The sequence below is a fragment of the Leptonotus elevatus genome, chromosome 17, assembly GCF_054856555.1.
Source record: "Leptonotus elevatus isolate MCC_2025b chromosome 17, RoL_Lele_1.0, whole genome shotgun sequence".
Classification (NCBI taxonomy): Eukaryota; Metazoa; Chordata; class Actinopteri; order Syngnathiformes; family Syngnathidae; genus Leptonotus; species Leptonotus elevatus.
The window spans coordinates 4,108,144-4,134,176 of NC_141255.1; the positions used below are offsets into that span (position 1 = coordinate 4,108,144).

The following is a 26,033-nucleotide window of genomic DNA, read 5'->3' on the forward strand; positions in this document are numbered from 1 at the left end:
ACCCACCCCCGGCCCGCCCCCTTTAAAAAAAAGAAAAGAAGAAGATATTTTATGACATCCTGAATCAATAATTTGTCATTACCAGTTGCCATTATCTTTGTACGGTTTGTGACATCAAAGAAACATACTTCCTTTTAAAAACACCCAAGGCCATGAATTTCACTCACACGTGCACCCACACAACCAGACATATTATGTCACTTTGTACTTTTCACCCTGTTTACAATGTGGTTGTGTGTTTGATGGCTTAAAATCCACTAAGTCATAAAAGACAAATAAAATCTTTAACGGTTCCACAAACTCAACCTTGAATGTTCCCACACGTTATCTCCCTACAGGTTGTCCTCTTGGTTGATGTTTTTGTCATAACAAAAGGCAACATCAACATGTCAGGAGTGTACACACCTTGGACTACAGTATTTGTTTATCTATGCTAGGAGTCACCAATTACGTTTCAATGGTAAAGGGGACAGAGGCCCCAGATAGGGGAGCTAATTCAAGTTCAAAACAGCTTTTTTTCCCCCAAAGAAACACGTGAACCAGGTCAGCCATCGCATTCCATGTCATCAAACAGAATGTGCGAAGCCGATCGATGAAGCGGGTGTTTGACGTAGGAGACCTCACGAGACAGACAGCCATGGTGACCTTCGTGCCTTACGAGGCCTGCGCCACATCTGGTTGGCTCCACATCATGCGTGGCCAATGGTCGCTACGTTGCATCCAATTGTCTCCAATTGTCTCCATGCCGCTTCTAATCGTCTGCAATCATTAGAATGCTGCGGCTATGTCGGCCTGAAATGAGTGGTTTGGGCAGTTTTTTGGGCAATGGACAATGGCAACGCTCCCTTAACATGATGAAAACAAATGGTGTATTGTATGCATGCAAAATGATATACTGTAGTAGTCAAATGACATTTCATCACATTTTAAAATCAAAATAATCCTCACATATCAAATTGTATTGATCTAAAGTGCAGTTCTTTTCAATGAGCGGAGAGCTTCCTTTCACTGAGTCAAAACACCATTTTGACTTGTGTCATAAGCTCGGAATTGCCCATTGCCAGTCAGGGGAATGAGTGACATGGAGTGTTGTTATGACATGTGGCCTGATGAAATGCGGACTTGTGGATGGTGAGACCTGAGCAAGGACAAGTTGATCCATTAAAATTGCACATACAGAAAGTGCCAAGTCTGTTGTCTGTAGAAGAGTTATGTAATTGAGCTTATTGGGTCGAAGTAAGCCGCCTGCCGTCAAGGATTTTGTGGTGGCCATGTAATATTTTGCATCTACATAACAAGCCAACAGGCAGCCAGTAGCCACTGAGGTGAACACCGACAACAAAATATTTTCATTTAAAGACACATCTGGTTTGCGCTTCCTTTTTTGAGCTACTTCAAGTTCAAAGGTCCAACAACAAACTGAAGGGACATTGACAAGTTGGCAGAATTTTGTGTCTGTGTGTGTGTGTATTTGTGTGTGGGCGACTTCAAGTTCACATGACACATTTTATGCACGATTCTGAGCCTCAGTGAGTTGATTAGCGCGGGCCACGAGTGGCGCTGCTTGCTTGTTATGTAACTTGCGGCATGACTTGGCACAAGGGAGACTTCATGTGAATACTGGCACAGTTCACAGGTGCTTGTACTTGCTGTTAAAAGTAAAATAAAATCTATAGTATATTTTTTTTAAAGACACAATAATTTCCTTTGGGGCTAATCAAAGGAAGTAACATCTCCCTTAATATTTCATTTATCACATATTTTGTATTTATTCACCTTACAAAACCATTAAGACCAATGCCATTGTGCAACATTGACATACTTTGTAATATGTAACTGTGACTTGATATCCATAAATGTAAGACTTTTACAACTTAATAGGTAACCTATAGAACATTTAAAATCACAACTTTAAAGAAACCTGAAGCCACCACGTTTTTTTTTTAAATAGGAGTTTGGAAAAACAAACCAAAGATGTGTAACACACAGTAGACAATTTTTTGAGACATTTGATTTTAAATACATGTATAGTTTCTAAGTCTATAGCAGTGTTGGCAAACATGGCCTGCCGGCCACAACCACAACATCAGCAGATCCAATCCGACCTGAAGGGATAGAACACAACTGCATTTGTCCACTAGAGGGCGCACTGATGACCTCTGACCATCCATCCATCCATCATCTAAAGCGTTTCGAGGGGCTACTTCTGACATTCTGAAATTTGCTGCTACTTAGGATTTGAAGCCTGATATTGATGCACTTGTGGAGGTTAAATGATGTCAAGTTTTAGGAGCCAACTAAGCCTCAGTCATAAAAAAAAAAATGCGGTGCCAGCTTTGCATTTTGAAGAACAGTTCTGTGTAAATGAATATACCTGTAGATATATTTTAAGACACGTCACTGAGCATTGCAAAATGTCAGTCAACAGCTTCAGTTTAAAAGAGGATAGTTTGTGGAACCCTTTTAGTTTATTTTAGTTTATTTATTTATGTACTTCCACAGTTTGTGTGTACAGTATTTTAATGTAGGGTTACAAGGAAGGAGGATAATTGCACCATATTTTTTTAGAAAGGTTTCCACTTTAATTTATATGGTGCTATGAGTGAGTTGAGGTCAATATTTCCAGATGGATGTGTGATTTTATGCACATTTAAAATGATCATATGTACATTGTGTGTGTTTTTTTCTTTCCCAAATGCAAACACACTTGTATTCGGTTCATTGGCAAATAAAAAATTCAACATGGTAAAAACTAAAAACAAAAAACTAATTCCATACATAAATATACAACCGAAAGGGTTTAGAGAGAAGCAAAAGCTGTGTTCTGCAAACACTGAATAATTGTATGACATTTTTTTTATTTAATTGAATACATTTTCAGTAAAAAAATTCAGATTGCTATTTGAAACAAGATTTGCAATAAGATAATCAACAAATGTCAATATTTGCACAATAACAATGGTGGGGAAAATTTTGAATTGTCATGAATCGGGTCACAAATATACAGGTCTGACCCCTAAAACTACATGTCCCGTCATGCACCGCGACGAGTCAGTCATTATCCGGGTAACCCGGTCAAGGGTAGGAGAAGAAAAAAAACACTCTTAAGTTGTCACTTTTCCAAGACTGGTCTGCTTCGGCGCTGATTATATCCTACACGGGTATGTTATATTATATAAATATGATTTGTGTTATCCAATTGACTTTAATTGTGCATTAAGTACAGAACTACTCAAACATAACTAGTCGGGGCAATCGTGACGCAACGTTTGGCAGCCGGTGTAAACGCGATGCTAACGGTTAGCTAAGCATTTAACTGTTCTGTTGTTTTACTGAGCATTATTTTTTTTTACATGTACTCTTAGTTCACGGAAGAATAATGCTGCTTCTTAAAGTGGGCCAGTCTTCTGCGCTTTGTGGTGCCGTTCTGCGGATCGCACCCGGATTCACTGGGTTTGTAGCGTTAATGTTTACAATCAAGACCTGTTAATATATTCTTGGAATTTGTCTTAATAACATATAAATACTGTCCCAAAATCTCCGTTCGTGTAATTCAGGGTTCAACGCCAGGCTATCGTGGCCGTGAACAACGCACGCCTCTATGCTAGTCAAGCTACACAGGTATGTCACAGAATAGAATGCCTCGATCACTATTTGTATGCGTCCATTATTATTATTTTTTTAAATACATTGTTACTTGCAAACCTTGCACATCAGTTTTGGCCCAATGCTTTGGTACTGATGGTGATATAACACAATCACCCCATTCCAGAGCAAGTAGGTGAAAGTTCATTGATCACATGTCCACATTTAAGGTGACACTGTAGCACCCAAACAGGAAGTAGTTATGCTTTTAGTGGTTACCACAATCGTGCTAGAATTGTTGTTATTTTTCATGCACATAAAATACATAGCTATGTTATATAGACACTTTGAGATGGAGGTTACCATGGCTGATATGTCCTTGCACTAAACTTTCACCTATTTATGGCCTGTGACACAAAGTCACACCTTTCTTTATACCAGAACGCTCAACTACATGGTACTTGTGTCAGTTTAATGCAAAAATAGAATTCAGAAAATAATGTGAATTGTTACAAAAATGTCAGCAATGTTACTCCCTTGATGGACTTCAGGAATATCCCTCTTAATACAGGCAGTGTTGGAGAAGCCAGCAGCAGTCGGAACGGATGCTGCTGCTGTGGTGGAGAAGAAGACGAGCACAGCAGTATGTTGCTTCCCAAAATATTGTAACACAGGTATGGATAGTGTGTTTAACTGCTGTTGTTGACTGAGCTGCTTAATATCCCTCAGGAGTCCAAATCTTTTGCTGTCAACATTTTCAAGGGGCAGATTGCCACCCCTCAAGTGTTTCCCTACCCTTCCGGTAAACCAAACATTCCAAGGAGATGTTATTTAAATTTACAAACAACATTGATGAGCAATTTCTCTCGTGTGTTCAGTCTTGAACGAAGAGCAGGAGCAGTTCCTCCGAGAGCTTGTGCCGCCTGTGGGCAAGTTTTTTGAGGTAAATTTGAAACCGCTCTGGCTGATTTGTTTTATTTCCTCTCATTCCCCTCGTGACTCATTTCCTGTGTGCAGGAGGTGAACGATGCGGCCAAAAACGATGCGCTGGAGAAAGTCGAGGACCATACAATGGAGGGCTTGAAAGAGATGGGCGCCTTTGGCCTGCAGGTGCCGGCCGACCTGGGTGGCCTGGGCCTCAACAACACACAGGTGCGTCCGTTGGTATGGAATCAGCGTGAACGGATTTTACACAATCGGTAACGACCTCATCCCGTCTCTCCTCAGTATGCCCGGCTAGTGGAGATCGTCGGCACCCATGATCTCGGTGTTGGCATCACGCTGGGTGCCCACCAGTCTATTGGCTTCAAGGGCATTTTGCTTTTTGGCAACCCGGCACAAAAAGAGAAATACCTACCGAAACTTGCATCAGGTAGCTCACTCACACGGTGCTTTGTATGTCATGAAGGACAGAGACAAGCGACTTGTGTTTTTTGTATGTCCAGGTGAGCACATTGCTGCCTTTTGCCTGACTGAACCAGCCAGTGGTTCTGATGCTGCTTCCATCAAAACCACAGCTGTACAGTCCCCCTGCGGACAATATTTCACCCTCAACGGAAGCAAAATCTGGATAAGGTGAGACCACAGAAGACGCATATTTGCCACTAGAGGATCTTTATCACCCTGTGAGCCATTTGCTTGCAGCAGGTACTTGTCTTCACTTAGCACTTCTTCTAATAAATAGCCCAGGTAGAGTACCCCAAATGAAAACTTTATTGTCCAAAATATTCCTAATATTTTGACATACATGCACTCAAAAAGGAAACATAGTTGTACTGAACTAGAATTGCTCAACTAGGCGTTGCAAATCATGCAGTTCGAATGCCGACTACCATCAATCAACTCAACTGTATATTGCAGGTAGGGGTGTCAAAATGAGTGCGTTAATTTTGAGTCCATTTAAAGTTCCTTTAATGCCACTTTTTTTTTTTACGTGCGATTAATGAACAGCTCCTTACTTGGAAAGTTTGTTCTGGGCTAATTCTAGTCCATGTCAAAATTTAGCAGTAATACATTTTATAATAATAATGCATATAATTGTGGAGAGTGGAGTCAAGTTGTATTTTACAATTTTGAAAATACATAATTTCACATGTAACTTTGTTAAAGATTAGATAGCTCTTAATATGAAAACAAAATTGCACTGATCTGTTACCAATGTCTTTCAAATGCAATTATGCCATCTAGTGGCAGAAAAATGACCTTAACGCAGTACAGCCTTTTTAATTTTACCTCGATTTTATGAATTATTATGAAATTACTGTATCAATGACTTTTTTTTCTCCACTTTTATGTTAACAAGAGTATGAAAACTTAGAAAACAATATTTTATTATACATTTTATTGTGCATTTAGAACAGATAAAAAATGTGCGATTAATCGTGAGTTAACTCTTGAAGTCATGTGATTAATTACGATTACAAATTTTCGCCTGACACCCCTAATTGCGGCACAGATAGGCCAAGCATCGTAATGTGATCACCTGCTCCTTTCAGTAATAACAAATGTGCGATTAATCGTGAGTTAACTCTTGAAGTCATGTGATTAATTACGATTACAAATTTTCGCCTGACACCCCTAATTGCGGCACAGATGGGCCAAGCATCGTAATGTGATCACCTGCTCCTTTCAGTAATAACAAATGTGCGATTAATCGTGAGTTAACTCTTGAAGTCATGTGATTAATTACGATTACACATTTTCGCCTGACACCCCTAATTGCGGCACAGATAGGCCAAGCATCGTAATGTGATCACCTGCTCCTTTCAGTAATAAAAAATGTGCGATTAATCGTGAGTTAACTCTTGAAGTCATGTGATTAATTACGATTACAAATTTTCGCCTGACACCCCTAATTGCGGCACAGATAGGCCAAGCATCGTAATGTGATCACCTGCTCCTTTCAGTAATGGCGGTCTGGCTGAGATCTTCACTGTGTTTGCCAAGACACCAATGAAGGATCCTAAGACAGGGGAAATGAAGGACAAGATCACAGCTATTGTTGTGGAGAAGAGCTTTGGTGGAGTGACACAGTGGGAATAACCGCTTTTTTTTTTCCCCCTCCAGAAATCTGCACAATTATGCCATTTACTGGAAGCTCTCTTTGTTCATCAACCCTTTCTTCCGAATCCCAGCGGGCCACCAGAGAAGAAGATGGGCATCAAAGCCTCCAACACGGCCGAGGTTTACTTCGATAACGTCCGCGTGCCAGCTGACTGCGTGCTGGGTGAGGTGGGAGGTGGCTTCAAGGTGGCGATGAACATCCTCAACAACGGCCGATTCGGCATGGCCGCCGCTCTCTCCGGCACCATGAAAGGAGCCATCAACAAAGCGGTAGGTTATATTGTTGTAGAGCAGTCTCCATGTTGTCATAGCTGTCACGGTTTTCTCCTTTCATCAGGTGGACCATGCAAGCAACAGGACCCAATTTGGCAGCAAGATCCACACCTATGGAGCCATCCAGGAGAAGTTGGCCCGCATGGCCATGCTGCAGTACGTCACCGAGGTCGGTAGAAGTTCGTCAAGCGTGCACGAACAGCTCGCCATCAATCCGCGCTGATGGCTTCTTTGCACTTCCCGCAGTCTCTGGCCTACATGATCAGCGGCAACATGGATAGCGGAGCAACCGAGTTCCAGATCGAGGCGGCCATCAGCAAGATCTTCGCTTCCGTGAGAATCTTTTTTTTTTTTTTTTTACGTTGGAAGTCAGCTGATTGCTATGTGGCCGGAGCTCAACTGCATCTTCGTCTTTCTGACAGGAAGCTGCGTGGAATGTGACGGACGAGTGCATTCAAGTTATGGGCGGCATGGGATTCATGAAAGTGAGGGATCACTCCTTATTATCTGACAGCGGCGGCAGAGAAACTGAGGGGAGAAAGTCAAAGAAAAGAATGCACACTGATGAGGGGCAATGTTTTTTTTTTTTTTTTTTTTTTTTACAGGATGCCGGAGTCGAGAGGGTGATGAGGGATCTGAGAATTTTCCGGATCTTCGAGGGCACCAATGACATCCTCAGGCTTTTCGTGGCCCTCAACGGCTTCCAGGTGAATATTCACGTCCACTTTTCTCTTACGCTATCAATGACGTCGTCGACCCTTCTCCTCAGAATGCGGGCAACCAGTTGAAGAGCTTACAAAAAGCCATGAAGAACCCACTTGGCAACGCTGGGCTCCTGGCGGAAGAACTCACCAAAAGGGCAAAGAGGTAACACGTCAGTACTTTGCCGTACTGTACTTGAACGCTTCTTGTTTTGCGTGAAACTGGCTTTGCTGTCTTGTTTTAGGAAGGCCGGCATGAGCACTGGATTGACGCTTCAAGGAAATGTCCACCCTGAACTGGCTCAAAGTGGTGAAATGGTGCGTTATCATGGCTTGGTTACTGGAATCACCGTTTAATTTTTTCGCCCTCTCATCTATTTTTTTTTTTTTTTTTTTTGGGTCACGTAGGCCGTGAAAGCCATTGAACAATTTGGCGTGGCTATCGAGGAGCTTCTTATTAAACATGGCAAGAAGATTATTGGTGAGTGGCCGTGCAAAAACTCTTGATAGACCTCATTGTTTCGTGTGTTTGCGAACAAAGAAGGACATAAACAATACTTTCCTGTTGCAGATGAGCAGTTTGTGTTGATGAGAGTGGCAGACTGTGCCATTGACATTTACACCATGATTGTTGTCCTCTCAAGGTACATACATCCATGTTGACTTTTTTGTTTGTTTGTCTACTAACCACCTCCAAGTATCTGCATAGCCTGATGAGATTTTTTTTTGTCCTCGGCAGGGCGTCCCGCTCCCTGAGTCAGAGCCACCCCTCGGCCCAACATGAGAAAGTTCTGTGCGAGACTTGGTGTGTGGAGGTAAGCTTTTATCCAAAACACACACACACACACACACACACACACACACAAATCGTCAAATACGTTTACTCTAAATGCGGCGTGTGCGCTTTGCTGATGCTCCCTTGGTCCCGCAGGCTCACGGGAGACTCGTGCGGGACATTCAGGCGTTGCGCTCCAGCCAGTCCAGGCAACTTTATAATAACTTTCAGGCCATTTCCGCAGCAGTGGTGGAGAACGGGGGAACGGTCGCCCCTCACCCGCTCGGTTTCTAAACACTCATTGGTTTGTCCAATTGTGTCTTTTGGATCGCCAAGCAATGCATCAGACACTCCATCATCCGTTGGTGCTGGTCATGAGGTTCATCTTCAATGTATATTTATTTGTAAGGACATCAGGTTGTTGTTGTTGTTGTTTGAAAACCTGTACATTGACTTTCAAGCCACAGAAATCTAATTTTTGAGTCAAAGGGCCTTTTCAACAAAAACGCCACAAGCGCCTCATCTCATTCCCGCCGATGAACCAAATATCCTCATGATGTCACTCTTCAATCTACCATCAAGTTTCCTGAACATTATTTAAGCTGTAGAAAGGGACTAATGTGTCAAACTTGTTTTATTTGTAATACTTTGAAATGGATTGTTTAGTGTAATCTTCATTTATGACACATTTAATAAACTGATATAGCTGATTATGTTCTCAGTACTTTTCTGCATGTTGGGTTTACCAGTGATGGCTTTAACGCCTTTGCCTTATAGAACACAGGACAATGCAAATTCTGCTCCAACTTGCTGTTGTCACCTCACGAACTGCACACATCTGCCAATATCCCAGAATTATGATTAATGTGCAGGATTTAGCAAGGATGGAATGCTGTGTTTAATGAAACTGAGTACTCAATAAACTCGTTCTGGTTTGAGTTCTGTGCATTCATTTTGCATTTTTCTTTTAGATCTATAATATAATATACATTTGACGTGATCCCTTCTTAAGAACACGTGATGCTCACGAGGCTTATAGTGCATGAAAAGCAGTAGAACAAAATCTGGAAATATTCAAGAGATGATCACATAGAATAATGTACATGATGTAGCGGAGAGGAAATGTAAAATGAAACTGTTTTGCTTTAACCAAGCAGTTGAGCGCTTCAATAAAGTAATGCTATTTTTACTGCTGTGCATTTATGTTGCATTTTTCTGTCCATAAATTTCCCACTCCCTTTTACAGTGTGCTTTTTGTCAGCAAATGCTAAAGGGATATTTGACTCATTGAGCCATTTTCAAAAGCAAGAAAATAATATTTTGTCTATAATTAATGTGATAACTTCATTATTTTTCATGAACAATGAATTCCTTTAAAAACAAATTTTGCCACTTGCTGTTGACTGAAGATGACGTCCTCTATGCACGTAACCACCAACCGTGGCTCAGTTTGCAGCCAAAACCCAGAAAACAGGTGAGCCGTGATTGGTCTTACCGGTCGTTACCTATTTCGTTAGCACAGGTGATGTCATCTTCAGTCGACAGCAAGTAGACAATTTTGTTTTTAAAGGTATTAATTGTATATGAATGCAGTTTGGCGTGGGTTCGCTTCCCCGCCTGGGAGACCGTGTTTTTGTGACACTGTGAAAAAAAAAATTGTATATTAAAAAATCTAATTAATTCTGAACAAAATATTAACTTTTTACAGCTGAAAATGGCTCAAAGAGTCAAAGAGAATTTGAATTCGTTATAATGATTATGGTGGTTTGTAAAATCTGTTAACGAAATCTAAATAAATCTAACACCGCAATTTAAAAACGTGCAAATTTATCTGAAAACACTTGGCTACATACATTACATTATGTAAATTCGTGTTGGCTACATGTCAGGACTAGGTGATGTCATTGACGGCACATGTTTATGACGTCACTGATGAGCCCGGTGACTCGCGTGGAGTTTTCCCTGCACATGCAAATATTACGGTGATTAACTGTGTCAATTTGAAGGCAGGATGTTTTATTCGACGCCTGCAAAGAAACGTTTTTGCAATGCAAACTGAGAAAGTAGAAGGGAAACTTCCTGGAAAGGTATGTTTGGGAAATGTTTGTTTTTCGTCAAGAGTTGTTGTGCACGCTTTGGTTTTGTACGTTTGCCATGAAAATGAGCCTCTCGTGCTGTAAAAAGTCATTTCAAATGTGAAATTTTCAATTGAATAAAAACACTAGCGTGTAAATGGGAGCTCCACAACTTAAAGTCGTCTTGTTTAATATGGTGGTTACCATGGTGACGTCGACGCGCCTGTTGTCCCGCTGGGCTCGAAAACTTGTTCAAGTCCCGCTTGAGTGCGAGTTTAAATGAATGTGTTTCTCTCATTTTCTTGTAGTTTCTCAATGTCTCTGAGGCGTTTTCTGCCCGTGTTTTGTCGAATTGAAATTTCGTGTAAATGCTGAGAGATGGAGACGCCAAGCCAGGGTTCCACAGAGACCCTTGAGAGTGAGGATGGCTACAAAAATGCTGGTAAATTGCATCAAGTAATTTCTAGATAACATGGAGGTGTGCACCTAGCGACGTCCTTATGTCACATGTGTTTTCTCTTTTCTTTCAAGTGATTAATGTTCCTTGTGTTCTCCTGTGACTGCTTAGATAGCACTCAGGAAAAGGAAGATGAGAGTAACGCCAATGAAAACATCGAAAACATCGAAAACAACGAAAACAACGAAAACAACAATGGCGCCAATGACGACAAAGAAGCTGGTTAGTTAGTTACCATACAAGTCTGCGTCTAGTTTTGTCATCATGTTTAATTTGTGTTTTCTCTTTTCATATGAATGGCTTCCCCTCTAATGAATTATGCGTGAACCCGTATGTTCTGCTGTGACAGATTCAGTTACCACGCAAGAAAGGGAAGATGAGACTAACGCCAACGACGACACCGAAGACAACACTGTTGTCAATGATGAAGGCAACGAAGGCACCGGTGAGGAAAACACCGACAGCAAGAATGAAGAAGACAGTAAAGACAATAATGTGGACAACAAGAATGAAGAAGACAACATCGATGGCGAAGAGAACAAAAACGACGACGAAGAGAAGACCGGCGACAATGACGCTAGTGACGCTGAAGTCGTTGAAGTCGTTGAACAAATAGACCCTTTAGAGATCTTGAGGAAAATTTGTGAGGTAAAACTGCCGTTTATTTTTAACTCCTGTTTCCTTTCTGTTGCCAAATGACATTTTGATCAGCCCCTCAATTCCTTCTCTTAGAAGTTCATCCGCTGTGTGGATATTTCGGGTGTCACCAGAGAATCATGGCTGGAGGAAAATGTCAAGTCACTTGAGCGGTTCATTCAAGACACCTCTGTTCCCACTTTGATGGTTTACCTGGACGCAAGCATGACATTGCAGGTGGAATACACCGTTCCCACACAGGTAGGTACACTTGATGACTGCAATCTGAACTTTCATTTGAACATGTGCGTTCTAAAAGCCGTTTTTTTTTTCATTTCAGGCGGTGGAGCAGCTGGCCTATTTTATCCGTGAGCCCGGAGTCGAGATTACGCCGGAGAACTTCTACGAAGAGGTGGAGTACAGCACGGTGCAGGGCGACCCCACCGAGAGCTTGCTTCACTTTGTGACAAGTTTGCATTCAGACGAAAATGACATCAGCAGCGAGTGGGAAGCGGGAATCAAGGACAACTACATCAACGGCATGCACAACTATCTGTCCATCCTCACAGGTACGGGGACGCTCAAAGGGCCATCATATTAGACTGGAAATAATTTTTTTTATTCATAATTGCGTTTTTTTTGTTTTTTCCTCAATATTGCAATTTATTTTGCAATTATTTTTTTAGGTCATCTTTGTCTTTTTTTTTTAGCAAACACAAGCAGTATATTAATCAGTATTACAGATAGCCATATATAATATTTTGGTCTTATAAACATGAATCAGATTACTACAGTAATGTAAACAAATCTGTGGCTTTATCACTTCAGCTTTTCATGTTTCATGAAAAAATAATATGCATTGAAGTGGACTGTACTTCTTAAGCACTGAACTTATTTAGACACTATATAAAAATATAAACAAATAATAAAAAAAAAAATTAAAAAAAAGGCCTACCGACCTCCAGAAAAGAAGCAGAGATCAAACAAAAAAAAAGTGATTTGAATTTAATTGTTCAGCCCTAACTGTAAGCAAAATCAAGAGCGCAATGTATAATAACTTGTCTATCCCGTTTGAACAGACAATGTCAGTAAGAAAGAAGGCAAGACAGTGCTGTACATCCCAATGGAAGGCCTGAATGACAGCGCTGATGAAGGCAGCAAGGACACCCGACTCGTGCAGAGGATGGAATGTAAGGATTTGCGTAACGCCCCTCACAAACGTCGTTACGCCTCAACTGGATGTACCGTGCATTTCCCCCCCTCCGCATTTTCAGCCGTCTTAATCCACTGGTCGGACCAGATCAAGGAGCTGCTGAACGTCCAAGACACCTCCAGGAGGGACAACAGTGGCCCGCTCCAGGAGATAGCGTACTGGGAGAGGCACTCCAAAAAGCTAAGAGACATGAGCAAGCAGCTGCAGACACCCGGCGTCAGGCACATTCAGAAAATGCTTGGTCTGGCAAACTCGCTTTATGTCAAGCGCTTCTTGAAACTGGCCAGTGAACTACAGGTGGAGTCTTCCAATTTTTCCACTGAGTCGATTTTTGCAGCTCTCAATCATAACCTAAATCATTTGTTGCCCAGGATTCGTCTTTGGAGGCGCAGTCCAACCTGACCTTCCTGTCCTTGCTGGCCGGCCCCTGTGAAGAATTGCGTAACACCCACATAAGCGAACTCGCTCCCAAACTGCAGCATATATTGTATGTCATTCGCATCATCTGGACCAGCTCCACCCACTACAACACGAACGAGCGCATCACGGGCCTCTTCCTTAAGGTACGTTGGCATCATTTCAAAAGTACTTGAGTCAAGTTTATTAGTGTATGATATAAAGGGGAAGTTAACCCCCGCCATTTTTTTTGTGACAATATGTTCTATGCAGCGCCACTATTCTAAATATGGTATTCTGGTTGATATTGTGTTAGTGGAATATGAGTTAAGCAGAAAAATCCAGCCGTTTTTATCCATCTCAGGTGGCGGCCATTTTGCCACTTGCTGTCAACTGAAGATGGTATCAATTAGGGGTGTGCCAAAAACTCGATTCTCATAAGAATTGCGATTCTCATTTAGTATGATTTCGAATCGATTTTAAATGTCCCCAAATCGATTTTATTTAAATTATTTTATACTGTCTTCCCTTTATTTGTGTGTGCCTTTATTGGGAGCGCTGTTCATGTTGTACCCGATTTGGCCACTTAGGGCCAGTGTGGTTCCTTGCGGTCTGATACGTTAAATGTGTTAAATCGTAGCCACATTAGAGAGTAGAAGGAAAAAGTCACGATCAAGTTATTCCAATAAAAGTTGTTTTTTTGCAGCGTGGAGCCGTTCTTTTGAGTGATAAAAGTAGAGCACTAATTAGCATTAGCGAGTTAGACTGGAGTAGATCATTACGATTCCTTGAACATCTATAAATTGAAGCAAAAATCGTTGTCAATCAAAACATTTAAAATATGAATATAAAATAGTTCCTAATCGAAAATCGATTCTGAATCGAATCGCAAACCCAAAAATCGGAATCGAATCGTGAAACATTCAACCCATCCACCCCTAGTATCAATGTTGCTCAGGTCTTTGGTAACAACCAATCACAGCTCAGCTTCAGAAAACAGGTGAGCTGTGATTGGTGGTTGCCTGAGCCCTGAGCAACTGTGATGTCATCCTCAGTCGACAGCAAGTGGCAAAATGGCTGGATTTTGCTTCATAACTCATATTCCACAAATGTATTATTTATCAGAATGTCATGTTTAAACTAGTGAGGTCACATATGACAAATTATTGTCAAGAAATGTTCAAAATTGACTTCCACTCCATCTCAAGAGGCAGCCATTTTGCCACTTGCTGTCAACTGAAAATGACATCACAGTTGCTCAGGGCTCAGGTAACAACCAATCACGACTCAATCAATCAAAGCCTGTTTTCTGAGTTTGGTCATGTGATGTTCGCATGCTGAGCCGGGGTTGGTTGTTACCTGAGCCCTGAGCAGCTGCCATGTCATTTTCAGTTGACAACAAGTGGCAAAATGGCCGCCCCCAAGATGGATAAAACAAATGGATTTTGGCGCTTAACTCCTATTCCACAAACGCAGTATTAATCAGAATGCCCGTGTTGGGCTAGTGTAGCTGCATAGAACCTATTATTGTAAAGAAAATGTTTGGGTTGACTTCCTAGAGGAGTGAGGAGAATTGGCAGTAAAACAGGCCAAAATCCAGATGTCAGGCAGAGCAAATGGCAGTTTGTATTCTTGGCGGGGTTGGGAGAGTGTACAAATTTGTCTTTAGCTGATATGTAATCATTCATTTCTACAGAGTTATCTGCTCTAATTTCTACGGATTGAACATTCCAGAGTACTAGAGCACAAATAGAGAATGTGAGGTGGGCAATCTCGGTCCTCGAGGGCCGGAGTCTTGCGGGTTTTGGAGGTTTCTCACTTCCAACACAAGCTGATTCCAATCAACAGGATCGTTATCAGGCTTATGCAGAGCTTACTGATGAGCTGATCGTATATCAGCTGTGTTGGAGAAGGGCGACATGCAAAACCTGCAGGACTCCGGCCCTCGATGCCCACCTCTGCTCTAGACACTGCTGACCTTGTTTTTAGCTCTCAGGGTTAACATATACTGTTATAAAGTAGAAGTAGAATTACCTTCGTATCACTGGTTCTGTGAAATAAATTCAACCAGCTCCCAAAATGAAACCTTATGCTGTGTGTGTGTGTGTGTGTGTGTGTGCAGATGAGTTATGAGATAATCCACCTGTGCATCAAGACCATCTCCCTGGACAGGATCTTTGAGGGCTACGTGATCTCCAGCAAGAAATACCTTAATGACTGCATCCAGTGCTGCCTGACCTGGAAGAACATGTACTCGCGTATCTCTGAGGTGCACCACGAGTAAGAGGAATAAGCCAATCCAATTTATGCCCAGCAGGAATTTTTGTGTTGTTTCTGAAATACATTTCCACCCGTTTTACATATCAGGCATTCTAAAAAAGGCTGGATGCTGGACCAAACAAATATTTTCGTCCCGGTCGACGCCTGCATTCAACGAATGAAAGACTTGCTTGAGGTAAAATTTTGCATTTATTCATTGCCTTGAATCCGTATCAACGAGACGTTCCTCGCCATGCTTTCATTCCAGGTGTGCAACACCCAGCAGCAGTTTGCCCGTTGGGAAGATGGCCACCAGAGACCGTTGCCGTGGTTCAGCGGCTACGAGGGCCCGGAACTCACCCTCTCCCTGGTGAAGATCGAGACCAAGTTCCAGCACGGCCTTCAGATCCTGCGCTCCGTCGACCAAGGCATCCTCGAGGTGGAGAACAATGCGTGGCACATTGAGTTCAACAGGTAGGACCATCGTGATCTGAAGCCAAAACACTCGGAAGCGAGTCCGCTCAGGGTTTTGTGTGCGTTTTGTGCTCAGGTTCCGTGCATTTTTAAAGGATCTGGACATCATGTTACAAAACCTGATCACCTCAGTGTTCAAGACGGTGAACTCTGTGGAGGAAGGCCTTCGGCTGATGGACATTTTTAAGCCTATTTCTGCTCGAAAGGTGAGTTTTTTTTTTTCATAACGATACGCATATCCTCAGCGGGCTTTTATTTGCTCACAATATAACGAAATAAAACATCGCACGCCACCACGTCACAGTCTATCAGGAGCAAAATAGACGAGACGGTGGATGCAATCTATGGCATCTTCAAGCGGGAGAGCAGCATGATCATGAAACAAATTGATCAGAAGATGGTGTTGATCCCTGACCACATGCCGCCTTTGGCAGGCAGAGCCCACCGAGCGAGGGCCCTCAAGTTCCACTTAGAAAGCCTCATGGATGTGAGTCCCGACAACATTTATGTCATGATCAACCTCCACGTACGACAACCCACCCGCTTTTTTCCCAACCAGGTGCTCCAGAAGATCCCCATCCAGGCCGAGTCGCACAGCTGCCGGCAGGTGGTGGTGATCTACGAGCAATCCATTCGGGCTCTGAATGAATTGGTGACGCAGAAGTTCTCCGAGTGGCACCAGAGTCTGGAGCTGCAATACGTCAAGAAGCTGGAGCGGCCCCTTTTGTTGCATGGCAAGGATAACAGGATTGAGGTGAACTTTGACAGGTGGGGCACTGAAAAGTCATCTAATGAGTTCCATTCTAGTGTAAGGTTCTGATGAGAACGTTCGCCGGTTCTTTTATCTCTAATGCTCGCTATGCTAATAATGACAACCAGGAGCCTGCATGTTCTCAGTTGAACTATTTACTGAATGCCAGAAAGAACAAGTACGCAAGCTGCTGGATGCGGAAGAAGGTCTAATCTATTCAAAATGGTCTCTTATACTGTCTTGGCCGCCCACCCATGTGACAGTAGGCCGAGCTCAAGTCGCCTATCTAATCATTGAGGCCTAATCTAACACTAGTCTGATGTCCCCCTCCCCTCTCTCTCCCCCATTGTTGCTGCTTCCCACTCAGCAACCTCTTGAACCTCTTTGCTGAGATCAAGTTATGGAGTCGGCTAGGTTTTGACATCCCAGAGTTTGTGAATGAGATTTACCTGGATCGCGAAGGTCTCCGATGCCTCCGGGAAAGAGCGCTGCACTTGGCTCGGGACTACAACCGGTCAGCAGACAACTGAATGTCTTTCAGCAAGTCCTCGTCCCCAAGGAGCCGCTCCATTTTGTATTTACTGACTACGTGTTTAACTTGTGCGTCTCAGGATCATCGCAATCCTCTCTCCCATTGAGCTGGGTCTGTTTTTCAAGAAAATCCATGTCCTTGACAAAAAGATCCAGCCAGGCTTCACCAAACTCTACTGGATGTTTAAAATTTCTTCAAACACATTTGTCAAGGACTGCCTCGTACATGTTTCCAAGGTCAGTGTTCAGTAACTATTCTTGTTTTTTAATTGTTCAACTGGTTGAAGGTTGCTTGATTGCAGTTTTCTTCATATTTCCGCTCCAGGTGCAGGTGATAGTTGACGGTTACAAAGCATCCAATCTGACCATCACTAACCTCTCTCACCAAATGAGCGAAACGCTGCTGGTTCGGCTGGATGGAAAAACTCTGTACAGGTGAGTGCTCACTTTAAAACAACCATTGCTGCATACAAAGTACACTAATCTAAAGTTGGGTCAAAAATTGGACCGACCCACTAACTTGGGTCACTTTGGCACAACCCAAAAACTTTATAAAAAGTAATTCAGAAAGTTGGTTGAAATTGACCCAGGCCATTCAAATTTTGACCCAAATTGGGTTGTTCTTGAGCCAGCAGTTTGAAAAGTATACACTCTAAAAACAGTTGGCTCAAAAAGTCAAAAAGGGGCCTGACCCAACGGGTCAAATGAGTCAATTGATAAAAAACTCTATAATTTAATTGGGTTGCTTTATGGGTTATTAATTTAATTTGACCCAACTTTTGGGGTTAAATAACTCAAAACCTTGAGTCGGTTCATTTTTTTACCCAATTCCATTGGGTTATTCAATGACCCCCAAATGTTGGGTAACCCACAAAACAATTGTTTGTGGGTTATTCATTTGACCCAACTTTTGGGGTTAAATAACTTGATCTGTCCATTCTTGACCCAATTTGAGTTTTTTTTGACCCAATTGTTTTTAGAGTGCTGTAGATGGAGTATAAATCAGTCATGCAGTAAAACCGGTATAACAAAAATAAATATCAATAGATGAATAACACAAAATACAGCAGACACCATAAAACAAGACAGAGTCTCATGCTGAGTCAAAAGCCATAAAATAAAAATATGTTTTAAGATGAGTTTTAAAAGTCGATAGACAGTGCTTCAAGCTACCTCTGGCAGTTATCAGGGAGGAAATACAACTCAAGTTTGGGACTGCACTAGGGTCACCTTCTGTTTTCTTTTCATTGACTTTCAAGAAATTCTGTGCCATCCAGGCCTTAATTTCCTCCAGCCAGGACTAAAGTGGCCTTATTGAGAAAGTGATTTTTGCTCAACATGACCTAAATCCGCATAGCATGGAAAGGAATTGCCATGTTTTCTTACGATGAAACCCGGGGGCAGCGAATACAATGAAAACAGCAGTGGTTCCAAAATAGAACCCTGTGGAACACCATATGTCAGAAGCGCAGAGCGGGCTACCATTAACGCGCCCACCTGGTACTGTAATCGAGGCAACAAAATACTGTGGTCCACCGTCTCAAATGCCCCGTTACATATCATGCACAGAAAATCAGTATGTTTTTTTCTACTGTCTACATTCTTTGCTATCCTTGTCAGGAATTGGGAGTTTGAGAACGACCAGAGAACTCACCGGCAGCGACAGCACGAACAACTGCGCGCTGCTCTTCAGCGCATTGTCGACATCATGACCGACATCCACAACACCTTCTCTAAAGATGGGCCTGAGGTCTATACAGGCATATTCCTTCACTCATCACCGTATTTCAATACGAGACATGCATTTTAGATTTGATGTGACGTTTCATGAATGATGATGTCACTCTGGCGCTGTAGGTGCAGGAGCACTGGGTCAGATACACTTTAAAAGTGGACCAAATGCTGGAGGAGGCCCTACGCAACAACGTTAAGCGCTCCATGCAGAAGTTAGCGCAAGCCATTAACGGAGACCGCAAGTCTTCGCCAACCCCTTTGTTTAGAATGCTGGTGTCACTACGCCAGGCAGACCCCAAAGCCGAACTCAGGGTACGGGCCACCGTTGTCAGGTTTGATCCATGGTAGTCATTTTTTGTGCTTGCTTAGAAAATGTCGACATCTTGTGTCCTTTACCTAATTTTAGCAATTCAGGCTCTGAGTGCTCGTGTTTATGTATTTCGTTATGTTTACGGCATGTGTCTGACTTACAGGTTGAGTTCTCCCCGTCTCTCCGAGAGCTGGGTCAGATCTTGGATATCCTGCCTCAACTAATCAGCACCATCTCCAAATTCAAGCGACTGCCCGAGCTGCTGTCCTGCGAACACTCCCACCAGAATCCCATACACGTCAACATCGGTTCGGGGCAACTTAATTATCTGCTCGTCACCTTTGCAAGACTTATTCTTTTGGAGAACTGTCTTTTTAACTCGTCCTTTTTCTTGATGCTGCAGAGAATGATGAGGAAATAAAAGGCATACAGGCTGCAGTTGGTGCAGGGATGGCAGCCACAGCCAGCCATCTAAGGGAATATTTAACAACTTGGGACAAATACAGGGACATTTGGGAGACCAACAAAGATTCCTACATAAAACGTTACCAAAAGCTCAATCAACCGGTCGCTTCTTTTGATGCAGATATACACAGGTACTGCCGGCATATTCCCATTCACATTTGATGAATTTGTCATTTGGTCCCAAAGCATTAAAAGACCACAATGGACCTCAGGTACACAGAAATCGAAACAAGTATCCAGCAGGAAGAGACGGTCACAAACTTCCAATTCATCGTGCTGGACTGCTCGCCGCTCAAGACGTCGTTGGTGCAGCATTGCAGCCAGTGGCAAACCAAGTTCATGCAGCTCCTGGTGCGCATCGCTGCCAGCGCCCTCAAGGACATGCACGCCTCTATGAATCGTAATGCCAAGAGGTGAGTCATCAAAGGGTGACAGCTGAGGAATGGGATTTTTTTTTTTTTTGTAGTGAGTTTTGATTTGACATTTTTTGTGCCTTTGTTTTGAGGTTGAGTGAACCCAACACGACTCTGGCGCAGCTGAGTGAGAGCCTGGGGATCCTGGAGTCCTTCCAGAACAATTTGACCAAGACAGAGGCTGACATTGTTCTGATCTATGACCAGTTTGCTGTTCTGGACAAATACGGTTTCCCTCTGGATCAGACTGTAAGCATCTACGGGATGGAACATAATGCTCTGGCACAGTGGTTCTTAACCTGGGTTCGATCGAATGGCGAAGGTCGAGACACACACGCGACTCCTATGATTTGTGATAATACGTCCCACTTGGCCATCATTGGCTGCAGGTGATCACACTCGTTGCATGGCCTGTCTTTGCTGCTGGGAATTTGATGCGCTCAGTAGTCGACTTTTGACTGTTGTGACGGTACTTTCTTTATCATTGTAATCCCTTCATACTAACTGTCAAACAAAAAAAGGAAAGTGGTCGGACGACTACGTGCAATAGGAATTCACGTATAAATCAAGGTTATGAACCACTGCTCTAGCAACTGGCTGCCAAGAAATCAAACGGGTTCCCCGACAGTCATTTCATTTGGTACGTCCGCACAATTTTCTCTCCAGTGGTTTATGATTTCGTGCTGCTTCAGGTTCAGGACCTGCGCGGATCACTGAACACCAAGTGGGACTGGTTCCAGCAGGTTCTTGTCGACAGCGATGTCATACTGCAAGGGCAAAAGCAGAATTTCAAGAGCAACTTGCTCAGCTCCTCTGATGAACTCACCGAGAGGATCCATACAGCTGTGCAGGAGTTCAGCACCACAGGTCCCACACACTTTGTTCCCGCTCCTATTATGTGTGTGAGATTTGGATATTTTCTTTCCTCATACATGAAGTGTGTGCTTCTTTGCATGTCTAGGTCCATTTACTCCTGCCATTGGTACCACCGAGGCCCTAAAGATAACAGCAGAGCAACACAAACATCTTGAGGTTCTAAAAGAAGAGGAGAACTTAATTCTGAATGGCTTGAGCTTCTTCAAGATAGAGCAGGAACCATCCAAAACCATCCAAGCTCTGGAGAAGGTCAGACATAGCAATATATATCATTTCAGTCGAACAAGGTGCTAATTTGGACTCTGTGGCGCAGGATATGGACTTCTTGCAGCAGGTCTGGGAGGTCACGAAGGAATGGGACACCAACTGGAACGAATGGAAGGGCGGCCAGTTTGTGACGCTTCGGACTGAGAATATGGAGACCATAGCACAGGATATCTATAAAATCCTCCACAAACTCCAGAGACAACTCAAGGTCACAGCTCATGGAACGGCTACAGGTTTGATCTTGATTTGATTTTGACTTTAATGTATAGTTGCCTTACAGGATAAGGACTGGGACATTGTGAATGTCTCCAAAAAAAAGGTTGACCAATTTAGGAGAATCATCCCCCTAATTGCAGACATGAGGAACCCAGCCATGAGAGACAGGTAAAGTACCCGCCCAGTCAAGTTTTTGTCTTGAATCAAAATCTCCAAAGAATGCTTCTTGCACTGCCAGACACTGGAAGCAGATTTGTACAGAGGTGCAGAGCTCCTTTGACCACACAAGTATTGATTTCAACCTCGAGAAGATTATTTCCCTGGGTTTTGACAAGTATGCAGAAAAGATCTCTGAGATCTCTGGGGCCGCCAGCAAGGAACTCTCCATAGAACAGGTCCCTCTTACTAAACTGAATCTAGGTGGGGAAGATTAACCTCTGTCTGGTAAATCAATACTTTTGATATATTTGTCTTCAAGGGTCTGGAAGAGATTGTCAAGACATGGGAGGAAATGATCCTCGATATGATACCTTACAAAGACAAAGGCCACTTTCGTCTAAGGTGAAGACAAGAAGTGAGATTTGGAAGCGGGAAGGTCTGTGATACCTAACTGACAAAAAATATCCTGCAGGGCCACAGAGGATGTTTTCCAAGCCTTGGAAGACAATCAAGTGACCTTGTCCACCATGAAAGCCTCTCGATTTGTCAAAGCTTTTGACAAGGAGGTGGACACATGGGAACGTCAGCTGTCCCAAGTTATGGAAATCATCGAAATGGTGCTCACGGTGCAGCGCCAGTGGCTCTATCTCGAGGTATCAACATGAGTCCGACTCCTGTCGTTTGACTCTCGTTCCTATTTTTCCACCTCAGCATTGTCACATCTTCTTCTCCTCCAGAATATTTTCCAAGGAAAGGACATCAGGGAGCAGCTACCAAAAGAGTGCAAAGAATTTGAAGACATTAGTTGCGGTTGGAAGATCATCATGACTCGCTTCAATGAGGACAACAACGCCCTGAAAGCAACACACCACCCTGGTATTTTTAAGTCTTTCACTGGATATCTTAAATAGAACTGCAAAAAAGAACCATTCCCCTTTTTCCGACCTGTGATTGGTCAGGCTTGCAGGAAACGTTATCCAACATGAATATCAAGCTGGAAGAGATCCAGAAGGCCCTGGACATGTATCTGGAGACCAAGAGGCAGATATTTCCACGATTTTACTTCTTGTCTAATGACGACGTTCTGGAGATCCTGGGCCAGTCGCAGAACCCAGAGGCCATGCAGCCGCATCTCAAAAAATGCTTTGACAACATCAAGACCTTGCGCACCGAAAAGGCAAGTCACTTGCACAATACAAGGTGAATTGATAACATACCAGCTGTGTTTTTGTCTCGTGCAGATGGCCAGAAGGTTGGACGCCACTGCCATGTACTCCTCGGATGGAGAGCTCGTGGAATTTATTAAGGCGGTGCCACTGGACAAGCCCGTGGAGGTGCAGTAATCATGGGCAGGACAACTCTGGCAGCAAATGTAAAAACAAGAGGTATTAACGGCTTGCATTCTCTCTAGATTTGGCTGTGCGACATTGAGAAGGCCATGCGTAGCACCCTCAAGAATTCCTTACACGACTGCATGGTTGCGCTCAAGAAGATGAAAAACCAGAGGGACAAGTGGTCCAAGGACTGGCCGGGACAGGTACATGACCTCCACTTGACAATTCAATGATAATTATTACTTTTACTTCAAGTTAGACAAACTCTTGTATTTTTAGATGCTCATTACAGCCAGCCAGATCCAGTGGACAACTGATGTCACCCAAGCGCTCATTTCCTGCAAGGAGACGGATGACAAGGGCCCCCTTAAAACCATGATGAAGAAACAGGTGTAGTTTTTGTGCTTCCTTCTTTCTAATAGACCTTAAATGGCTACTACACGAGCTGCTTGTTCACAAATGCAGGTAAGCCTGGATGAACTTGCAAGGTTTACCGTCTTTCCCTCCCAGGTTTCGCTGCTTAGGCGATATTCCGATATGATCCGTAGTAACCTGGCCAAGGTGCTGCGTCTCAAGATTGTCGGCCTGGTCACGGTGGAGGTTCACGCGCGAGATGTCATCGCCAAACTGGCCAAGGCGGGCTGCAATGATGTGAACGCATTTGAGTGGCTGAGCCAGTTGAGACTCTACTGGGAGAAGGTACTGTACATTCAGTGCTCTTTAGGGAAAAAAGGGAACGCCGTATCCCTCCTGGTTATTCATAAGAAAGCATCCTATCCAAGTTTTGGACAAAATACCTCATATGGGGTAAAAGTGTTTAAAGGGATAAGAAAGCATCCACTAACCTTGAAAGCTTTTTGTTGTTTGTAGGATTTGAACAACTGCATCATCCGACAGACCAACACACATTTCAAGTATGGATATGAGTATTTGGGGAATTCTGGACGCCTTGTCATCACTCCACTTACAGACAGGTAGCCATCTCGTGTTTTAAATGGATCCTCGAAAACAGATAATTGGATAATTAACCAACTATAACGCTCCACAGGTGTTACATGACCTTGACTACGGCGCTCCATCTTCATCGAGGTGGCTCTCCCAAAGGGCCCGCTGGCACCGGGAAGACGGAGACCACAAAAGACTTGGGCAAAAGTTTAGGGATGTACGTGATTGTCATCAACTGCTCCGAAGGACTCGACTACAAGTCCATGGGCCGCATGTTCTCTGGCCTGGCACAGGTAGGAGAGCGAGATGTTGTGCTGTCACTCAACTTGGCATCACAGTGCCAAATAACCAATTGCCTGCCCGCCCAACCAGACGGGAGCGTGGGGCTGCTTCGACGAGTTCAACCGAATCAACATCGAGGTGTTGTCCGTGGTGGCCCAACAGATCCTCTCCATTTTGTCTGCGCTCTCTGCGCTGCAAACCAGGTTCCAGTTTGAGGAACATAACATCGCCCTCATGGCATCATGCGGAGTCTTTATCACAATGAATCCTGGTTGGTCAACAATTGAGAAAGTGCTCTCCTAAAAATGGACTGTTGACATATTTCTACTCTTTCTTCTGTGTTTTTTTTCTTCTTAGGTTATGCTGGTCGTTCGGAACTTCCAGATAACCTCAAGTCCATGTTCCGACCCATTTCCATGGTGGTGCCAGACTCTACTCTAATTGCTGAGATCATACTGTTTGGAGAGGGCTTTAATGACTGCAAGGTACCGGAAAGGAATTGAACACACTAATCCAGTGATTCTTAACCTGGGTTCGATTGAACCCCAGGGCTTCAGTGCGTCAGTCTCAGGGTTTTGGCAGAAGTCAAGACACACAGCCGAGACTCATGATTCGTGTTTATATGCCCCGCTTGGCTATAATTGGCTGCTGGTGATTACGCGACATTGCTTGGCCTATCTGCACTTGGTAGTCGTCTTTTGACTGTTGTGATGGTACGTCGTGTGATTAATGTATGAATATGTCAATATGAATTCACATTTATAACGGAATATATGGTGTTCCGCAGGGTTCATTTCTGGGGCCTTTGCTGTTTTCATTGTCTGAGTGATAGGAGCCAGCGTCTTAAGTGCATGATTTTTATTAGATTTTTTAATGACCTTCAACAAAGTTAAGAACCACTGCACTGATCGTTAATCATGACGTATACAATCTGAAACGCTTCTGCCTTTTTTCTTGCAGCTACTGGCTAAGAAGGTGTTCACCCTTTATTCCCTGGCCATGCAGCAGCTGTCAAAACAGGACCACTATGACTTTGGCCTCCGTGCGCTCACCTCCTTGCTCCGCTATGCCGGCAAGAAGCGACGCGTTTGCCCAAACGTCCCTGGCGAAGAGGTGAGACTTTTAGACTGTGTCATGGCAGCACAAGGAGGTTTAAATTGTTTTCCTGTGTTTTCCATCCACTCCTAACTTGTACCATTTCTGTCCTCAGGTCCTGCTCATGGCCATGAAAGATATGAATATCGCTAAGTTAACATCAGCTGACGTGCCGCTATTTACTGGTATCATCCAGGACTTGTTCCCTGATGTGGAGACGCCCGTTATAGACTATGGCAAGGTAGGCTGGGCTTCATTCATATACACTATTGTTCAAAATATAAAGTGAGTTTGTTTCATGCTGCCGTTTTTCTTTTAGCTCAAGGAAGCCATCCAGGTGGAACTTCGTCAGAGAGGCCTGCAGGTCACTCCTTTCACATTGACCAAAGTCATCCAACTCTATGAGACCAAAAACTCCCGACACTCCTCGATGTTGGTGGGCAAGACGGGCTGCGGTAAGACTGTCACATGGAAGACGCTGAAAAATTCCCTCATTGCCATGCACAACAAGGAAGCGCCGGGCTACGAGCTCGTGCAGGTAGCCTTTTTCTTATGTCTTGGTAGAGTCGTGTCTTAAAACTGTGATGACAATTCACTACTCCTCTTGTGGCGCAAAAGGATTATCCTCTGAACCCTAAAGCCATGAGTCTTGGGGAGCTTTATGGCGAAAATGACCTCGCCACCAATGAGTGGTCTGATGGGGTCCTCTCCTCTGTCATGAGAACAGCCTGTGCAGGTAAATGAGGTC

At 43.4% G+C, this 26,033-nt stretch overlaps 2 protein-coding genes across 2 annotated transcripts in view; both read left to right on the forward strand.

The window, feature by feature from the left end:
- The first annotated feature begins 3,039 nt into the window (after positions 1–3,039).
- Positions 3,040–9,335, forward strand: acadvl (acyl-CoA dehydrogenase very long chain). The gene is made up of 21 exons (XM_086058657.1): positions 3,040–3,161; positions 3,366–3,453; positions 3,558–3,621; positions 4,157–4,228; positions 4,315–4,387; positions 4,464–4,528; positions 4,603–4,737; positions 4,813–4,957; positions 5,031–5,160; positions 6,492–6,617; positions 6,720–6,918; positions 6,986–7,090; positions 7,168–7,254; positions 7,344–7,406; positions 7,527–7,628; positions 7,691–7,788; positions 7,868–7,940; positions 8,031–8,103; positions 8,194–8,266; positions 8,362–8,437; positions 8,554–9,335. Exons 2-21 carry the CDS (start codon positions 3,380–3,382, stop codon positions 8,689–8,691), a joined length of 1,971 nt encoding a protein of 656 aa, XP_085914783.1. The 5' UTR covers positions 3,040–3,161; positions 3,366–3,379; the 3' UTR covers positions 8,692–9,335.
- Positions 9,336–10,338: 1,003 nt separating this feature from the next.
- Positions 10,339–26,033, forward strand: part of LOC147159345 (dynein axonemal heavy chain 2-like) — a 32,897-nt gene continuing 17,202 nt past the window's right edge. Inside the window, 45 exon segments of the mRNA XM_086058658.1 lie at positions 10,339–10,484; positions 10,781–10,914; positions 11,041–11,151; positions 11,279–11,577; positions 11,662–11,826; positions 11,906–12,134; positions 12,645–12,755; positions 12,840–13,075; positions 13,150–13,341; positions 15,297–15,454; positions 15,542–15,629; positions 15,702–15,907; positions 15,984–16,113; positions 16,212–16,394; positions 16,467–16,675; positions 17,026–17,172; positions 17,270–17,426; positions 17,515–17,624; positions 18,810–18,939; positions 19,047–19,235; positions 19,397–19,541; positions 19,637–19,829; positions 19,911–20,111; positions 20,204–20,360; positions 20,804–20,978; positions 21,073–21,236; positions 21,301–21,462; positions 21,535–21,638; positions 21,709–21,865; positions 21,949–22,031; positions 22,102–22,282; positions 22,367–22,505; positions 22,589–22,824; positions 22,826–22,963; positions 23,041–23,166; positions 23,243–23,353; positions 23,474–23,662; positions 23,834–23,937; positions 24,012–24,201; positions 24,281–24,461; positions 24,548–24,675; positions 25,151–25,303; positions 25,401–25,526; positions 25,605–25,823; positions 25,904–26,021. Coding sequence (XP_085914784.1) covers positions 10,851–10,914; positions 11,041–11,151; positions 11,279–11,577; positions 11,662–11,826; positions 11,906–12,134; positions 12,645–12,755; positions 12,840–13,075; positions 13,150–13,341; positions 15,297–15,454; positions 15,542–15,629; positions 15,702–15,907; positions 15,984–16,113; positions 16,212–16,394; positions 16,467–16,675; positions 17,026–17,172; positions 17,270–17,426; positions 17,515–17,624; positions 18,810–18,939; positions 19,047–19,235; positions 19,397–19,541; positions 19,637–19,829; positions 19,911–20,111; positions 20,204–20,360; positions 20,804–20,978; positions 21,073–21,236; positions 21,301–21,462; positions 21,535–21,638; positions 21,709–21,865; positions 21,949–22,031; positions 22,102–22,282; positions 22,367–22,505; positions 22,589–22,824; positions 22,826–22,963; positions 23,041–23,166; positions 23,243–23,353; positions 23,474–23,662; positions 23,834–23,937; positions 24,012–24,201; positions 24,281–24,461; positions 24,548–24,675; positions 25,151–25,303; positions 25,401–25,526; positions 25,605–25,823; positions 25,904–26,021 — 6,994 coding nt within the window. The 5' untranslated portion in view covers positions 10,339–10,484; positions 10,781–10,850.

Coding starts and splice junctions, on each gene's coding strand:
- acadvl (XM_086058657.1), top strand. CDS start 3,380: ATGCTGCTTCTTAAAGTGGGCCAGTCTTCTGCGCTTTGTGGTGCCGTT. Junction 6,919..6,985: donor AAGGAGCCATCAACAAAGCG/GTAGGTTATATT, acceptor TCCTTTCATCAG/GTGGACCATGCAAGCAACAG. Junction 7,629..7,690: donor TGGCCCTCAACGGCTTCCAG/GTGAATATTCAC, acceptor CCTTCTCCTCAG/AATGCGGGCAACCAGTTGAA.